The following is an 18,545-nucleotide window of genomic DNA, read 5'->3' as shown; positions in this document are numbered from 1 at the left end:
TATAATTTGTGGAAGTTGAGTGAAAATTGAGCAAGTAGCAAGAAGTTGTTCGGACATGAAGAGAAGACTGCGAAACCTACAGTGGCACACTGGAAGCCAAGTGCATAGCAACCATAACAACGCATGTATTTTTGAAAAATCACAATTTGCAACTCAAAACTTAAGAGGCATAAAATAAAACGGTAAAGATTGAAAAAGCTGATTTATTCCTGAATAGCCCAATAATTTGTGAACATTTTAAAGTTTGAATGGTTGTTCTACGTGAAAGTAGAAAAGTAGTTAAGTTTCAAAAACAAGCAAGTTTTAGCAGAATTGCGGAAGTTTCCCATTCATTTCAATGGGACAAATTAAAGGAAAAAAACTTAATATTTTAAAAAGTATAACAGTATAAAATACCAAAAGATATAGCGTACATTAGCAGAAATAGCAGAATAGTTTAAAATTTGAACGGTGAAAATCGGCTGAAAATTGTGGAAGTAGTTAAGTGCCAAAAAGTGTACGGAACGCAACTAGAATAATAACTAGAAAAATTTGCATTTCCTGCGAAAATGCAGTGTGGATGCTTTAAAGCTGAAGCTGTCTGCTGAAAATAGTTGAAAATAGCTGAAGAAGCTGAAGAAATCAAAGTCAGTGTTTAAAAAGTTGTTGAAATTTAATAACGTTGCAGAACAACATCAAGTAAACAAAAATGTAATAACTTAGAAGAAATGCAATAACTTAGAAGAAACATCACAATTCAGCAGAAATGTTGTAGTTTACCAGAAGCTACAACTTAGCAGAAATGTAATAATTTAGAATAACATAACATAACATAACATAACAAACAAAAGTAGTGTAACCTAGCAAAAATAATATAATTTAGTAGAAAATTAAAAACTTAGCAGAAATATTACAAGTTATCAGAACTGCTATAATTTTGCAGAAATGTAATAATTAGGCAAAACTGTCAACAGATAACAGCTGAAAAGGCTGAAGTAACCTCAAAGTTACTTTTTTAACTGTTAAAAATTACCAGAAACACTAGAAAAGGAAGAAAATCAGCCAGCAGATAAACTGATGTGGAACAAAACCAAGGTAAAATTGCAGAGTTTACACAGCTGGTGAAATCTAAAAATGGCAAAAAAACCAAAAAACCAAAAAAGAAAACCCACACAAACAACATTTAGGTAATAAATGCACAAGATGCTGCGGTCAGAGATAAAAACACCCAAAAATAATGTTATTGAAATGCCAAAGAGTGGAAGAAAGTTTAGAAAGTAGAAAACCAGTAGTAGAAAAGTAGAACATTCAAATACTTTTAGAAACATATGATACAAAATATTTATTCAGTTGTTTCCAATGATTACAATAATGGCAAACAGAAATAAAAATCCCATTTGGGATAAACAGAAAAATATTAATAGAAAATGCAAATCAAATGAATCTAACATCTATACAAACAATTGAAGCATCTGTTGGAATTGTGAACATATCCTTGTTTGCCATGTTTATGTTTATGGCCCTAAGATGCGCAGACACATGATAGGCTATTAACTGCAAAAATATACACATATGCGCATATACGCAAGTGAGAGACAAAAATATATCCTCTGATTTGCTGGAGTTTTGTGTAAATACCATTTGGCAAGGATAAACAACATGTTCCAATGCCACATTAAAAATTTTCATAAGCTTCATTTTTTCAATTAGTTTACAGTTTCCTGATTTTATGATAAATGTGGTACCAATCTACAAAATACTGTCGAAATGAAGTCCACATTGTGATATATTTGAGGTGTAGAGAGTCACACAGCTGAACAATCGATGTGCATATTTAAAGAAACAGGGATCAAATAAAGAACATTATTGTGGAATAAATTACAGTGAAAATAATCACTGCTTTGCGTTATAGAGTGACTTATGATGAGGTATTAATTGGGTTAACTTTACCTTTAACAGCTTTTCTCATAGTGCTGTGACCAGGATGAAATCCATCATAAAGTAACTGTAAACAGTAGAACCATTAGCATGAATGTTATGGTTCTACTCTGATCAAAACTCAAGTCAGCTGTGTGACCTGATATAAAATGATAAAGAGGAACACATATAAATGGATGTGACCTTTATGAACTTTTCAAAATGACTTTATATGTCTGACCCATTATCTATATATATTAGAGCAGATGTGGAAAACCACTGTTAGACCTACTCTATACTAATGTAGTTACTGACACCCATACTAAGGCAGGATTCATACAAACACACATTATTTATTCTCTTAAACATTTTCTTTTTTCACATTTTGAGATTGTGTAATTTCTATAAAGAATATGTGTAATGGTTCAATAGATATAGTTATTTAAATGTCCATAATAATCACATGATCATTTTTGTACATCCTACAATTCAAGATTTAGAGCTGTGTGTTTGTATGAATTCAGCTTGCTATACTTATAGACTTAGATATATTAATCCACTATTTACCCAAACAATGTAACTTGTTTGGGTAAATAAATTGGGTTTGTCCTACAAAATAATTATTCAACAATAAAAAAAAAAACACAAAAAACATCTAGACATTAATCCAGAGTTCAGTTTCATATGTCTGATATTGTTTGTTAAATCTGGTGACACAAACACAGTCAAAAATTCATTGCTAGCGTGACATGTGGTCCTTTTTTGTCTTTGACCAATGATATGCTGGTTACTTGGACCAGTTTAGTATTTCCTGTCACAGAGGAATGTTAAATCCAAAAGACAAAACTGAAAAAAATATGTTAATTGCAAACATGTTTTTGCTTAGTCAAATGATTGAAATCACTTGGAAACTGTCACCTTAAAACCTCATTGTAAATATCATCACAAACAGATGTTTTCCACACAGTTAACAAAGCTCCACCACATCTGATAACTGCATATAAATGTAAAAGAAAAAATAAAAAATAAAACAATTAACACAAGGGAAGACTTTTGATTTAATAACTAAGCTTAAAATAAGTGTTACCTTTGAATATTTGTGGGAAAAATCTGATGCTACCCCAAGAATACAAAGCCACACTGGAAACGATAACAGGCTTGCAGCCCTCTGTCTTCCTGGAGTGAGGTGCCTGATCAGTAGCAGTGAGTTGACAGAAGTCGGTGTCTGTAAGGGTGGCCAAGCACTGATACTCTGTCCACTTGCGTAGAGTCTAAGAAGCTGGAATGCAGGCACACTGTACGAGCTTGTTCTAAAAAAATACAGAAAAAGGAACATTTTATTTGTGTTAACTAGAAATAAGTTATAAAATGAACAATGTTGAAATACCTTATAGGTGCTGCAGGCCACATAACCAGAATCCAGAGCAATCTCACACTCACATGATGGTGAGGAAAGACATGAGCTCTGCAATGAGGTTTGAATGTTTCAGTTGGGACAGTGAAGAACTCAGAAGACAGCAATACCTGCACAGAGAGACAGAGTAGAAAAAGCATAGATTTGTAATCCATAATGTGAATTAAAACTCAAAAAGTGTTAACAAGTATAATCATTTGAGTGTGTAATTCTTTATGCAATAAACAGGATTTAAATTAATTAAATGAATTAAAAGCACTGACATTTTTTTAATCAAAGATAAAGAATCATACCTCTCTCTGCTCTGAGGATCACTGAGCATCTCTGACAGGAAATACAGTTTCCTCAGTATGAGTCATCATTGATGGTCTCAGAGGTGTGTAGTGTGGCAGCATGGTGATGGTCTCCAGATCAGGCAGGAGGTCAGGTGATGGGTGTGTCATCTTCTCCACTGAAGACACACTGGTATGGCAGTTCATAACACAGCAGTCTCCTTGTGGCATGTAGTTATCTGTGCAGTCCAGCACTGATGGATCAGGTTTGGCTCAGCAGTTCATGAAGATGGTGTTAAGATGTTGTTGTTTCAGCTGAGGATGGTGAAGTTCGAAGGTTTTCCCACAAAGGAGACAGGACTGTGTGTGCCCTGTCTGAAAAAATACATCTACAAAACATAAAGTGCTTTTAACACCACCAACCCACCCTCCCCACCCACCCATCTCAGCCCCAAGTGTCTATGTAATGCTGGTATGGGGTGTCAGTTACTAAATCTAATTAGTGCGTCAGAAAGCGGGGGCTACACCTAAAGCCCCCGCTTTCTGATGTCTTTGTTAATTAGCAGCTTTTTCCAGCTGCTCAGAGAATTCTGACTTGGCCTTTATCCACCCAAACCCAAACCCACCCGGATAAAGGCCAAGTCAGAAAATGGATGCAGAAACTTTCCATGTACTTCTAAATCAGTTTTTATACATATTCTGTAAGCTATAAAAATGTTTTTCTCTACATAATGAATCATTATAGACATCTCTGGTAGCCTAAAGATAGTTTAAAACTTTTAACATTTTTTACCTGTAAAACATGATAAGCAAAACCTCATTCATCCCAAAAACATTTGATTCTACAAAATTTACTATAATCAAGAAAATATAATTGTCTGTTATTATTCATGTGACCCATAATAAATACCTGCATTTATCTGGGATTTATTTACTATTTCCTATTTGAAAGCCCTTTGAGGGGAAGCTCTCGTTTGTTGAGCTACATACGTCACAGTAAAAAAAGTATCAAAAAAGGAGATGACAATTAACATCCATGAAAAAATGCATTAGTAGATTTAGTCATTTAAAACATGAGAATAAAAAATAAATTATGTCCGTTTAATACTTTTTGCAGCATATTTCAGATCTGAGCTGCATGATAACAGAAAGCAGATCTCCCGGCTCTGCATGAAGTACAGCCATGATTTGGTGAAATGATTAATAACATTGCAATAAGAAAGGGTCTTCTTACAGACAGAGTAGGGAAGACAATATGAAGAAATATAATTATTCAATGAAAAATCTTTTTCATGCTCTACAAAAATAAACTCTGTAACAAACATGATCTGTAATTGTTTCAAAACTCACCAGACGACTTCATGATTGGCTGGAGGACAGGACACAAAACACAGGGTTGTGGTAACTGTAATATGTTCTCAGGACACCTGAATAGAGACTTTTCTGTGGCTGAGAAACAAAAATGAGGTCAAGCAGGGTGTTCTTGTCTGTAGTGGCAGAAGTGATCAGCTGTGAATACCCTCTCGACTGAAACTGCTCCAGAATCTGTTTCCTTCCACTCTGTAACTGGTTCTCATTAAAATCTCCACACACAATTATTGGGTGACAGTCCATTATTTCAAGTGAATCTAAAAGACTTACCAGGTTTTGCATGAATGGTGTCAAACTGTAGTCAGGAGGTCTGTACACAACCGCAATGAGCGCAGGGAATGGAGCCTGAACCTTTAACACTAAGAACTCAAGATCAGTGACATTATGCAGATACTGTTTTACCTGAACCTGAAAATGATTCCTCAAATACACAACAACTCCACCACCACTTCTGCTGGCCATGTGAGGAAAGTTTGTGTAGGACACATGTCTGTTGCGTTTGAACATGGTGTAGCCGTCCAAATGAAGACTGTCTGCAACAAAGGAGCCTTGGAGGTGAGACTCTGTGAGACACAAAACATCTGCTAAACACATTTCATGATGACTCTTGATGTCACTGATGTGAGATGGCAAACCCTCCGTATTGTGATGGATCAGTGTAAGAGTGTCAGGTCTGCTGGCTGTTTCTCTGACCTGAAGAAGAGGCATCATTTCTTCAACATTGGCTTGTCTCATGGTTTGGAGCGCTGCAGTTACCTCGGGATTGGCATAAATCTTGTTCTCATCCAAGTCCTGCAAATAGAGTCCACTGAGAGACGTCACCCTGCTGAGAGCAACATAAGCCATACCTGGTTCAAAAATGTTCCTCATTGAAACTACAGCTGTCTGTGTTGTAAGACCCTGAGTTTTGTGAATTGTGCAGGCGAATGCTAGCTTTACAGGAAACTGTCTGCGTACCGCTCCTTTAAACTTCAGACTCTCCTCTGCTCTCTCAATGTAAACCAGATCATCAGATGCTGCATTAGCACTGCGGTTGTGTCTCATAGGCTGCCGGTTGTCCATTCTGAGCCCCAGTTTAATTATTTGTCCATCATTTTCAGATCTCACCACCTTTATCAGTATACCAAAAGCACCATTGACTAAACCGTTTAGTGTGTCCAAGTTTCTGGTCAGCATCACTCGGGCTCCTTCAGCAACATTCAGGGTGTCGGGTAAATCATTTTGCCCACCTGTAAATGGTTTGTCTCTTCGTGCCATTCTGCCTGTACGTTTATCCTTCTGGAAATCGTCTGCATTGATGATTATAATGTTTGAATGAAGCTTCTTGAGCGTATCTGTGTTGTGGGATTCAACATTCTTGTTGGTGGCATAAATGTGTAAGACCTCAGTTGGACATTCTTCTGGTGCAGTCACAGCCTGTGACAACAAATCTCTGTCGCACTGAGAAAGCTCATCTGTCTTTTCTTTGATTCTAATCCTGTTCAGCATCTCTGCAAAGGCCACATCATCTTTCTGACGCATGATCTCTGTTAGAGTGATCATCTGAAAATGTTCCTGCCATAGGTCAATCTGTTCTGGATCATAAACACAGAGAGGCTTAGACTGTCGCACTGGTGGCAGCTGGTAAAAATCTCCAACAGCTAAAACTGACATTCCACCAAAAGGTCTCTGAGTGCCTTTGATTTGTTTCAGTCTTGCATCCACATAAGCAAAAAGGGGTTTTGAAACCATTGAAATCTCATCAATAACAATAATTTCAGCATTCATAAGCTCAGATCTGACTTCATCCAGTTGGTTACCAAGTCCTTGAATGGGTGGTTTCAGACTCCTGGGTAGTTTGAGTAGGGAATGTAATGTAGAGCCATTGATAGAAAAAGCTGCTGTCCCGGTAAATGACGTCAGTAAAACAGTTGGATTTGATATGTCAGCTTCTTCTGCATTAGCAGGGAGTCTGCTCAGGATCTTTGATGCTTCAGAGTGAATACATTTAATCAGATGTGACTTTCCAGTTCCTGCACCACCGTTGATATAGAAGAAAAATGGATCTGGGTTTAAACCACAAACTCGCTGAATACACCAGTCTCTTATAGCATAGAACACGCAGGCCTGCTTCTGGTTCAGATTCTGATACATTACACGTACCACGGCTGGATCGACTGCAGGTTGTTCTCTGATGGCTTTGATCTCTGTTACAGCATCAGACTGACGACTGTAGTCGGGGACATTCTCCTGTTCGTTCTCATCATCAGAATGTCTCTCAGGAAGATTCTCATCACATTGCAACCTCACAACTTCAGATTCAGGAGCAAGATTACACCATTCATCGATCACAACATCCCTATTCTGTTCAAACTCTTCCAGTGCACTCTCAATATCCTCAGAGTTCTTCTCATACTTGTCTTTATTTCTCTTCACAACCCTTTTCACAGACTCACTGTGGTCTGAACATGGAAGTCGTACAAAACCCGAGTTGTAGAAGGACTGATAGGTTTGGAACCCTCGTGGTTTCAGTTCCTGCTCTGATCTGTGTGGAAGGTAAAGTCTCAACAGTCGTCCATAATATTGCTCAGGATCGTTTTCCTGTGAACAGTGGTAATACCTGATTATAGCTGGTTTATCATTCTTTCGCCTTAGTACAAATCCAAGCTGGTTAAGAAGAGGAAGCACATCTTTTCCTTCATTTGGACCACTCACCAACCGGCACAAGGCAGCAAAATCAGCCAGTGACATTTCCTCATATTCTGGTGTCTCAGGTCTTGATTTGTATTTATCACTCAAACTTGTCATCCAAATATTACAACTGTCATGTGTTGTGGATTCCAGGTAGCTCATCGGGCGACTCATTTTTACTGGGTTATCATCTGTTGGTACAAATACAACACTGCGGGAACATTTTTTCATTTTTAGGCCACAGACTCGAGTCACACACTCCTGTGCGCTGATTTCTCTCTTTTTTGAGTAAGCCTGCATCACAGCTCTCATTTCATCACATTCATTGACCGTGTTCTTATCAGAGTTGTCAATAACTGTCTTCAGGTATTCAGAGAGGCCAGATTCTTTCTTCGTTATATATTTACAGAGGTATTCTATACATGAATAGGCATTCAATATTAACGAGACATCTAAATTAGAGTTCCAGGCTTCAAGCAGGTGTGGGTTGTAATTGTTGATCCAACAGTCCTTTGGGTCACGTTTCAGAATAAGAGCTGTTTTCTTGTTTATGTCTTGGAGGCATTGCTCATACTCATTCATTGTCAAGTTGCATCGTGACAGAATCTGCTCTATGGTGAGAGAAGCAGCTTCAGGTTCCTTCAGCAGGGTCAACAAAGGTCTGAGTTTGGCTTTTGCAGCTTCAGTGTCTGAATCCTCATCCTGTCTCACAATCATTGTTCTTGTGGCTGGTGGTTTTGGAAACCCAAATCTACAACCAGAGTTTACACTCTTAAAGCATGTTTTTGTGTGGTTTTTGCTGTGCTTTTGTAGTTCAGCGACTTTTTTGTGCAGTTCAGGTTGTTTTTCTGGATCAGGGAGTTGAGCTGAGATGTATCTGTCCACAAAGTCACAGACAGTTTGGTCATCATCCACATCTACTACTACCTTTTCTCGAATCCACAGCAACATGTGTATATGCGGACTACCTCTGTGCTGGAACTCAACTCTGTAAAAGTAATCAATGATTTCACCAAGGGGCTGTGCAGGAGAAAAAAGCAAATCTCTGAACAAAGCCTCAACACGCTTATCAAACATTCGCATGGTGGTTACTGGATTTGATCTTAGAATTTCACACTTTTCTGACCAGTCCAGGGCTTCAAAATCAACCTCTTCACCTTGTTGTCTCTTTATAGCTTGAATCACTTCAGGCCATCTCATCTCAGCAGCAGAGAAAGTGACAAAGAACTGAGGTGTTCCTATTTGACGGACCATACTGAATAGATCTTTGGTGGTTTTCTGCCAGTAAGCTGGAGTTCCTCTGAGTGGCTGCATAAATCTGATTGCATCTTTATTTCTTACCAGCTTCTCTACTTCTGTCTTACTTTGTAACATTCCTGATGTGATTTTGCGTCCATCTTTGGTCATAGTTTTACCTTTCCTTAGCTGTATTGTCATGCTGGAATTAGCCAGGTGTATTTCAGTGACAAACTGTGAGAAAAACAGGTAATTTGTGTCTTTAGCAAATCTTGCATCAATGTTGAAAAGCCTTGACTTGAAGTAAGCACTTGGTGTGAGTTTAAGACATCTCTTTTCATCCAGTGTATTCTGACCAGTAGGAAACTGCACAGGAAATGCCATGGCTTCCAAATGAGGAGTTCTGAAGAAGCTAACAGGATTGTTTCTTTCTGCAGGCGCCACACAATATGTGTTATCACTGAAACAGAGAATCTCTTCTGAAATGTCTACAGGCTGCAGACAACTTTCTAGAGCAAAACCTCCATTGTTCAAATCACTTTCTGGTTCCTCTGGATTGATTTCCTCTGGTTGTTCATCACAGGATTGCATATTAATATCTTGTTCACTTTCAGACTCACTTTCGCACAAAAGGGCATCTTTTTCATAGTTGTCAATTTCCATTAAATCTGCTTCATTATAATCATCACTTGCCATGCTGGCTTCATCACTGCTGTCATCATCAGGTAACGTTGGATCACAAAGCAATGCATCATCTCTGATAACAATATCTGTGTACTGTGGATGAATCTGTTTCAGTTTACGCAGGGCTCGGATCAGTTTAGACCAGGTGACAGTCTGGAACAGCTGATGGCCTTTGTAGCACAGTCGTCTTTTCAGCTTGATCCTCATTATCTGCGATTGGTTTCTGGGCCTCGGTAAACAGTCAACTGTTTGTTGGACTTCAGATGGTACACACACCACATTACCACGTATGAGTCTTTGTCTGCCCTTTGGAAGTGGAATAATCTTTGCAAATGGGATGCATTTGGCAATCAGATGTCTCTCCAGAATGTTGAGATCACACAATTCAGCTGGAATATCCTGCAGTTCTAAACCATTGACAGCAGCAAGCCTTGGCATGCGTCCACTTTTGAGGGAACTGTGACACGTGTGACAGATATACTCCTTTTTTCTCTCAACAGGGAAGCTGCAGTGATCATTACATGCTTCATCACACATATGAACAAATTTACCAGTTAGACACTGCTGAGCTACAGTTTGGTGTTTTGAGTAATTTTCTCTTTTGCAGATTTTCACCTGATTAGGAAAAGAAGCTTTTAGACAAACAGTACAAACATAAGATGGTGCTGACTTAATGTTTGATCTGAAACGAGATATGGCCTCATTCATTAAACTGTTATCTGGATGACACTGTAAACTTTCAGCTGGTCGATGCATCTGACGATATTTTCTTTTTATGTTCACTGCACATCTGATATTATGCATCTGTCTAAAAGAAAAACCGTTCCAATATTTTACTCTCATTCGTTCTCTCATATTGTCCTTGTGTTTCTGCTGAAATTGTCTCTCTTCTCCATAACGTTTAGTGATGTACGATCGTTTTTTCTGTTTAAATTCTTCACTTTCTTTATATAGATTATATACATATGACCTCATGTAAGCTTTATGTTTCTCTCTGAATCCAGCACAAGTTCTGTAATTTCTTCTTATACGTTCCTTCTGCTGTTCTTTGAACATAGGAGATTGTCTATAAGATTCTTTATATGTTTTTCTCATACGTTCCTTCTGCTTTTCTCGGAAAATGGGAGATTCTCTATATGTTCTTGTTATACGTTCCTTCTGCTTTTCTCGGAAAATGGGAGATTCTCTATATGTTCTTGTTATACGTTCCTTCTGCTTTTCTCGGAAAATGGGAGATTCTCTATATGTTCTTGTTATACGCTCCTTCTGCTTTTCTCGGAATAAAGAATCTTCTTTATACATCCTTATAACACGTTCTCTTTTTCTCTCTCTAATTTTAGCACTATCTCTATAGATTTTTCTCAAATGTTCTCTCTGTTTCTCTCTATATGTAGCATTGAGTTTATACAGATTATTTTTGTACACACTCTTTTTCTTACTGTGATCAGAATCACGAGACTTTCTACTACAATCTTTTTTCTTTGCCTTAAAGCTTTCATCAAAAGTGTATGTCTGTCTTTCTTTCTTTTTCTCATTTTCCTTTCTCTGTGGTAGTTTTTCTTGGACCAATAATCGTCTCCTAATCTTTCTCCTTTGCTGTTTATTATGCTTTAACAGTTTATGTAAAAGTTCCTCTGTTGTCTCAGTTAAACAGGAGGCAATGTTTAAATCATTCTGAGGAACAGATTCTTTTGTTACCTGAGTGTCTCTTACAGAAGATGCAGAGGTTTCTATTTCTAAATAATCAGAAGGACGATTGTTCATCTCAGCAGCTGGCTCATTTGAATAATCCACTCTGGATGACATCACTTCAGTGGCTAAAGTGTCGGTCACAGTTTTCTGTGTCTGCTCAGTGGATTTTGGGTTTTCAAATTCAGGTTCATTTAAAGCTGGTGCTGGAACAGTTGTAGCTGTTTGTCTGTTTTCATCAGCATCTCTTTGGTCAGCTGCGTTTTCACTGTGGAACTCGACAGGCTGTAGCTCATAAGTGCAGGTTGGCGCGATGCTAAACATTCGGTACAAGCGTTTGATCCTGTCAATCATGTCGTTAAGACGTGTGAATTTTAACATAACTGCAGTTCCACCACTTACAGCTAGCGACAATGGCATTCCTGTAGACTTACGTGGGTGAGGGTCAAAGTATGCGTATTCACCTGAAGTCAGCCTGCAAACTGCAATGACTGTTCCTCCCATGACTAGCAAAGCATAGCGAACCGCTGAAGCCAAACACTGTAGTCCCTGTTCAAGGCTCGGAAGGTGAGCTGTACCATCAAATGTGCCATAATGAGCAAACTGAGACATGTCCACTTGATACTCGTGTCTGCGGCTGGTGACCACTGTGGGAAGCTCATCACAGGCTAGAAACACGCTGTTCACAAACCTCTTTCTGGCATCTGAATACACGGCATGGCCTTTGTCCAACACACGGTTAAGATCGGCTCTGGTAATGAATTCATCCTCGTGTAAGAATGAGAGGAAAACCAAACTGTTCGCCATGCATTGCTGATTCCTGTACTTTCCATACTTAGCAGAAGCCTGGCTTCGGGATGCACAGATGCTACTCACTCGTGGATGAGTTTCACTGTTTGTAATCTGTACATGAGACGGTCCTGGAGTTTCTCCATCACACTGCGTTTGCATAGTTACCTGGGGTTCAGTCTGGATTACCTGCTGTACTTTAGCATTTGGCACAGATGATGAGCAAACACCTCTCTTTACCACATCTGCATAAGACACTGCAGCTGTCTGAGCACTGCTCTGCACTTCTGGACTGGGAATACTTGCAACAGACACCTTTACCTCCTCACCACTCTGAGAAACATTTACCTGTTCCTTCTCCTTTTGCCGTCTAAGCTTCTGGGACAGCGACCTTTGACCTTTCCTTGGCATTTTGTGCAAGTACAAACTGGACCTTATATTTATACACAAATGTAAACAAAATTCAACCTGTATACACTGAAAAACTAATCTATTAAATGGAGAAATGTAAAACTATACAAATGGTAAAGTGTTCTTATAACTATGTAATTGATGTAAAAGGCTGACTTAAATACAAACTCTATATAAAACTTATTGAAAGTTCTTTAAAAACAGTTTTATTGTAGCTTTTTCAAAAACTGTATATTGTTACTTCTATTTTTTTTAACCAGACTGGATAACAAATAGGTCTATACTTCTGTAAAGCAATATACAGAATAAATCTCAACAATCAACAGTCTATAATAAAACTCTTAACTTTTAAGTAGACTTTGTGTAAATCTTTAAGATATCTAATACTTTAAGCAAATATGAGTGATGGTGTGGTGATCAGATGACAGGCGATGAAGATTCTTCAGCTGGATGTTCTGCAGCAGTCAGGAAACAGGAAGTCTGGGTTCTCAGGGCAGCCTCTAGATGACAATTGTAACTGAATACTTACAGAGTGACAAAAAAGGGTTTGTCCTTAAATAATAATAGTATAAACTTGCAGTCAAATGTTATAGCCAATGAAACAGACTTGAAAAATATATTTGAATCCAATTTATTATCTATGTGAATATAACAGTCTGAATGTATGTATTACAAAATAACCAGATTATCTTATTACAAATAAACCTTGAAAAAGGTGTGTATTTTATATAATTTATCAAAGTAACTGCACACGTAAGCCAAGCTATCAGTGTTTATTCCAAAGTGTAATGTAAAAATTAAAATGACAAATGTAGGACTGTGTAAGTAGTTTCTACTGTGAGTTCTACTGTAGTGTAATTCTACTACTGTAATTTCAAGTTTCTACTTGTGATTTCCAGCAAAATGACTGGATGTGAGAGAGTTTAACGACAGGAAAGATGGAGCAGTGAGAGCAGAGATCTCTCAGAATTCTGAAAACAGATCGACGAAGTTCTGGTAACTTCAATTCCAAAAACTTAGATTCTGGTAAAACTTGATTTCAAGTCACAGGATTGCGTTTCAACTCAGGTTCAAGCTTGTCAACTTAGATAGAGCTCATGGCGGAGAAATGATAGAAGATAGAATGGCTTGTCAAAAAAGATGGAGCAGGGAGAGGGAGAGTGATAGGACAGACTGAATTGCTTGTTAATGATAGAGGGAGAGGGTATTCTGCAGCAGGTCACCTGTAAGACAGAAAGAGACTGGAATTAGGCATATTTTCAATAAACATGGCTTCCAAGTATTTTTCTGACTATAAGGCACATTTAAAAGCCTTTAATTTTCTCAAAAAATCAACAGTTTACCGTATGTATTAATTCTGGCTGTGCTTGCTGACCTCAAACCAATTTTATGTGTTACACGGCGCTCAAACATCTGTCAAAATGTTTTAGTACGACTTTGGAAAGCTACAAAGCTGCAGCGCTTGATGGATTGTTGGAGCATTACAGCTACAGTAGTCAGGTGCCTCGCGGAGTAATTCCTATTGTCCTTAAACATAATATTATGGTGTGTGTATGAGAATCTGGCACCTGTTTAGAGACATGCGTACGAAGCAGATTTCAAACCGATCAATCCATGAAGAATTTGATAGATTTGTGGAAGAGGACTGAACAGAAAAAGTTAGTGTATTGTTATGTGTTACCACTGAAAAATGTTGAGAGTTACTGTGAATGAGTTGAATAGTTTGAGTTATCTGAATATTTGGTTAGCTGCATACGCCTTATAACCCGAAAAATACAGTACATTACCGTTAACATAAAAGTAAACAATACTGTTTCTACATATTTCAGTCACATTTGGGGTATGTTTAATACACAGCCATAAGCACTCCACTAAATCTAGGACATACTTATAATGACCGATTTAAAGGCCTAATTAAAAATATATATGACCATAATTTCTTTGTAGATCATTTAACCATAAAATACAGAAATGAATGCTGTATCTGTGCTTTTGATTGTTTCCAGTCATCAACAAAATCTTTAATTATAAAAGACTAATTCAAAGAGCAGTTTTCAGACAGTGACTTAATTATTGAAGGGAAAGAAGCTTTTGAAATCCACAAGGCCCTATTTGAAGACTTAATTGTACCTAAACTGCTGTTCATGAGCTGCTCTAATGTGAAAAAATATGTGCTGCTACAATAACCTACGGACCTCTGTAGGTCTGGAAATGTTTACACAGACTTTACTAGGATTTGATGACTTTTGATGATCACCAATAGCTGTGCTCACTCACACCACTACACTGAATCTCCTATCATGAGAAACATTTCCCAGCACTGCACCTCAGAAAAACCTTTACTTACCAGACTTGAGACGATCAGATCAGCAGTCTAGAGAAAGGAAACAATTCATCAGATCACTGTTAGATGATTCAGACTGTTGAGCCTCTTCACACACAATCCAATTTACTGTGACACAAATTAACTAGTAAAATCCTAAATTACTTTAAGCTTTTTTAAGTTTACTGTAGTCTGAAGAGGAGATAATTGAACTGCAGGGTCTCACATGGCTTTAGCATGTGTAATAAAAGCATTATTACTACAGAAATGCAAAGAACAGGCACCAATATTTGTTGGCACAAGTGCAGGATACACCAAATATTTCCTACACAGAAGCCTTGTGGCTCAAACATTTTCTACAACAGGTCAGTGCTAATAAAGTGTGAAAAATCAAAACTTTTAATGTCCTTTCAGGTTAAAAACATTAAATACAAAGTAATTCTTGTAATCAGAAGCAACAGAAAACCTCATCATGTTTTACATGATGAGGTTTTACATGTAAATATTGACATGTTACAATAACAGAGGTGCAGAATGTTTGTGATTAAAATTAAATGTCCTAAAATATTACACTAAAAAGTCCTTTCATTGTACCCGTTGCTAGGAATATTTATGTATTTTGCAATGTCCCTTTTTGGCAACATTTCTATTTAATTGTAAAATCATTATATTCACTAAATAAGTAATAAACTAATTAGACACACTGGCTGTAATTTACCTAACAATGTCCACTCACACCTCTGGTTCTCTTCGTTTTTATTATTGCTTAACTGTTAAAGCTATTACTTATACCGAGTGAGGCAAAGTACTTCTACAGTGTTCTGACTTTAATATAATACATCAGCAGAATTTGAGAGACAATATGAATCAATACCTGTGCAGCTCTTAAGTGTTTGAGCCACCACTTATACGGACTCTCCTAAAACACTTTCATTGTTTTGTCTGCTACTTAAATCCACAAACATAAGGACAAAATGAACACCTGGATAAAGACATCTGACATTTAACTGTTTGAATTCAATAAGCCATATGAAATTTAAATCATACATAAATGGGCTACTAAACTTCAGGGACATTTTCAGGGACAGTCAGAGGCCCTGTGTGGGGGCTTTGCTGCTACAGGTCACAAATCTTGTGTTTTTGCCAATCAGTAAATGGAAACGTATCACAAAAAGTCAAACTACTGTATGTAAGTCGTCAAATGTGCTACACAATGCCAGGTTCATACTGCTTCAGTTACAATCACTGTTAACTTACCAGCAAAGGCAAAACCAAAGATCTCGTTCACTCTGTGTAACAAAAGACAAAGCACAAAAATACAGAATGAGACAACTCAAATCAGCATCAGAGTCAATACTGCATCACTCTGTGTAGTCCAAAAGATTCAGTACACTTCTTTGTTTACCACAGCAACAAACAACTCACCTCTTTTTTCTACACCTTATTAAATATTACTGTCTTCATTAAGGTAAAATGTGGTTTCATCCATTTGTAATAAGCCACACAAGTTTCTCAGTTATGTGATAGCTCTATTAGTTTGGTGCTATTAGATAACACAGTAGATTTCATAAGCAGTGATTTGCTACACCTAGCACTGCACACTTTATCAAATTCTGACATCACAATTTCAAAGCATGAACAATCATAAATGAAAGCTTGGATGATATTTTTGTAGGCTTCAACATTTGAGTTGGTCTGCATTCAAATTCTGCTTCCTAAAAATATTACCTGCACACAGTATCATTTAATATGCTGTTGTTTTAAATATCTACATATCATATTTATAATATTAATGGTGCACTGCTGCATTTTATTTATTTGAAGGTGGCCTTTTTTAGATTTCATTAATTTTTCACAAAGTGAGAAGTTAAACAGAGCTGCAGGTGTAGGTTTTATTTTAAAAAAAACAACCTGTACAAACAAGTGTTTGTTAAACAGTTCTTAAAAATTTAACTAAAAAACTAAAATTGATTAATTAAAAAAACTTCTTCTTGTTAAGAAATGTCATTATTCTTATATTATGTGTTTTATCCTCACTCTATTGCTCCCTTCTGTTAATTAACCCACAACACAGACACACCGGCACAGGCACGTGACTCTTTTTCTCCCGGCTTTCAGTCAGAGGCGGTAAAATGGCTCCTTTGAAGTTGCCGACCCTGCTGCTCCAGCAGCTAATCAGTGGTTCTAAAATGGCGGCTCATTACCTTACAACCTATAGAATGAGGCCGTTTTAACTGACTGATTTGTGAAGAGGAGAACTAACTTCAGCTTCCCTAAGAGACTCAGAAACACTAACACACTGAATGAACCAAATACAACACAATAACTGTATTAAACAATCAAATGAACCATATTAATTTCACACTAGGCCTATAGGAGCTAGGCTAGGCGTTAGCGCTTAGGGGCATACCAAACACTCCTTTTAAATACTAAAATTACAACGTTTCACTAAAAAAGCAGCCATTGTGTTACTTTAACATGACTTATACTTCGACTGGCTTCATAACTCACTAACAACAACTCGGTAAATCACTCAAACAGCTTATAGACATTTTATTTCAGAGAAGAGAGACAGAGAAGCAGGCTTACCGGCAGGGATGGAGCAGAGACTGGGCGGAGATTAAGGAGTCAGCCAGAGACATAAAAAAGAGGCATTCACGGGTAGTGGGAAACTTTGCCATTACACAAAATTGGCATTGAAAACGTGAAAAATATATGTAAATTTAAATATTATTATACTAGATTTTTTTTGCAACAAAAAACAACATGCAGAAATTTAATTCTATAAGTTCATTAAATGTTTCAAACAGGATTCTGTGAATTTGAAATAATGGTTAAAAGACATAAATAAACATAAGGTCAGTATGTTAAAATGTACTGTATTATACATAGATAGATAGATTTATGTAACTGACTGCAGTAATAAGAACAGTCTTCAGGACAGTAGGAGCTGCAGAGGCTCATCTCACTGCTCTGCAGGACTCAAGAGGTTCAGGAGGTCCTTTAACCCCACTGCCATGAGACTTTTTAACAGTGACCCCTGAGTGTTCAATGCACATTTATTTCTTTTTTTCTAAAACATAATGGTTGTAATCATATAAATTCCCCCTTGTGGGACTAATAAAGGTATATCAAATATCAAATTGATGAATATGAATTAGTGGTCTGTGATAGTGTATTAATTTGTAGGGAAAAAAAACATGTTGCCCAAGGTGTAATTGAACCCACGACCTTTGGGTTGCAGACCTGTGTCATTACCAACTGCGCCACTGGGAAAGAGAGCGAGCGCCTGGAAAACAGGGTGATGAGCAGTCAGAATTAGATTGCGGTGAGAGGCGAAAAACGCTGTTTTTTGGAGTTACAAAACGTCGTGTAACTCAAAAACTAGGTGGACTAGAAGCATAATTCTTGTACTGGGTGAATCAGCGGACTTTCGTGTACTTTGGCTGTGATTTGCATTGCTCTTTGTACATCTGTCGCTGAGATATGACGAGAGAAGAAAAGGCAGACCTCAGATATGATTGGCTGGCTGGGAAGCCGTGCAGGCCCTGATATGTAAATTTTATATGTATCAGTCCTCACAGAGGATTGGCTGCCTGGGGACCTGGCAGAAATATATACAAATAGTATGATTAAGCATAAATACTACATTTAGTAGAAATACTATGTTTTAGCACAAATACGATAAAATGGCAGAAATACTATAATTAAGCAGAAATACTATATTTGGCAGAAACACTATATTTAGTACAAATCTTATGAAATAGCAGAAATAGTATGATTTAGCAGA

The 18,545-nt window shown here is 37.4% G+C and overlaps 1 protein-coding gene and 1 long non-coding RNA gene across 2 annotated transcripts; both read right to left on the bottom strand.

The window, feature by feature from the left end:
• Window positions 1-2,658: 2,658 nt before the first annotated feature.
• On the bottom strand, window positions 2,659-3,660 carry LOC109195267 (uncharacterized). The gene is made up of 3 exons (XR_002056950.2): window positions 3,604-3,660; window positions 3,284-3,420; window positions 2,659-3,206 (listed from the first exon to the last, which is right to left on the bottom strand). It is a non-coding gene; the product is annotated as an uncharacterized LOC109195267 (long non-coding RNA).
• Window positions 3,661-5,586: 1,926 nt separating this feature from the next.
• Window positions 5,587-17,593, bottom strand: LOC112842679 (uncharacterized). The gene is made up of 5 exons (XM_025899814.1): window positions 17,345-17,593; window positions 16,013-16,044; window positions 14,780-14,806; window positions 11,667-13,655; window positions 5,587-5,745 (listed from the first exon to the last, which is right to left on the bottom strand). Exons 4-5 carry the CDS (start codon window positions 12,430-12,432, stop codon window positions 5,735-5,737), a joined length of 777 nt encoding a protein of 258 aa, XP_025755599.1. The 5' UTR covers window positions 12,433-13,655; window positions 14,780-14,806; window positions 16,013-16,044; window positions 17,345-17,593; the 3' UTR covers window positions 5,587-5,734.
• Window positions 17,594-18,545: the final 952 nt, after the last annotated feature.

This window comes from Oreochromis niloticus, linkage group LG17 (genome assembly GCF_001858045.2).
Source record: "Oreochromis niloticus isolate F11D_XX linkage group LG17, O_niloticus_UMD_NMBU, whole genome shotgun sequence".
NCBI classification, from domain to species: domain Eukaryota; kingdom Metazoa; phylum Chordata; class Actinopteri; order Cichliformes; family Cichlidae; genus Oreochromis; species Oreochromis niloticus.
The sequence above is the reverse complement of the archived record's forward strand: the minus strand, read 5'-3'. Positions and strand labels throughout refer to the sequence as shown.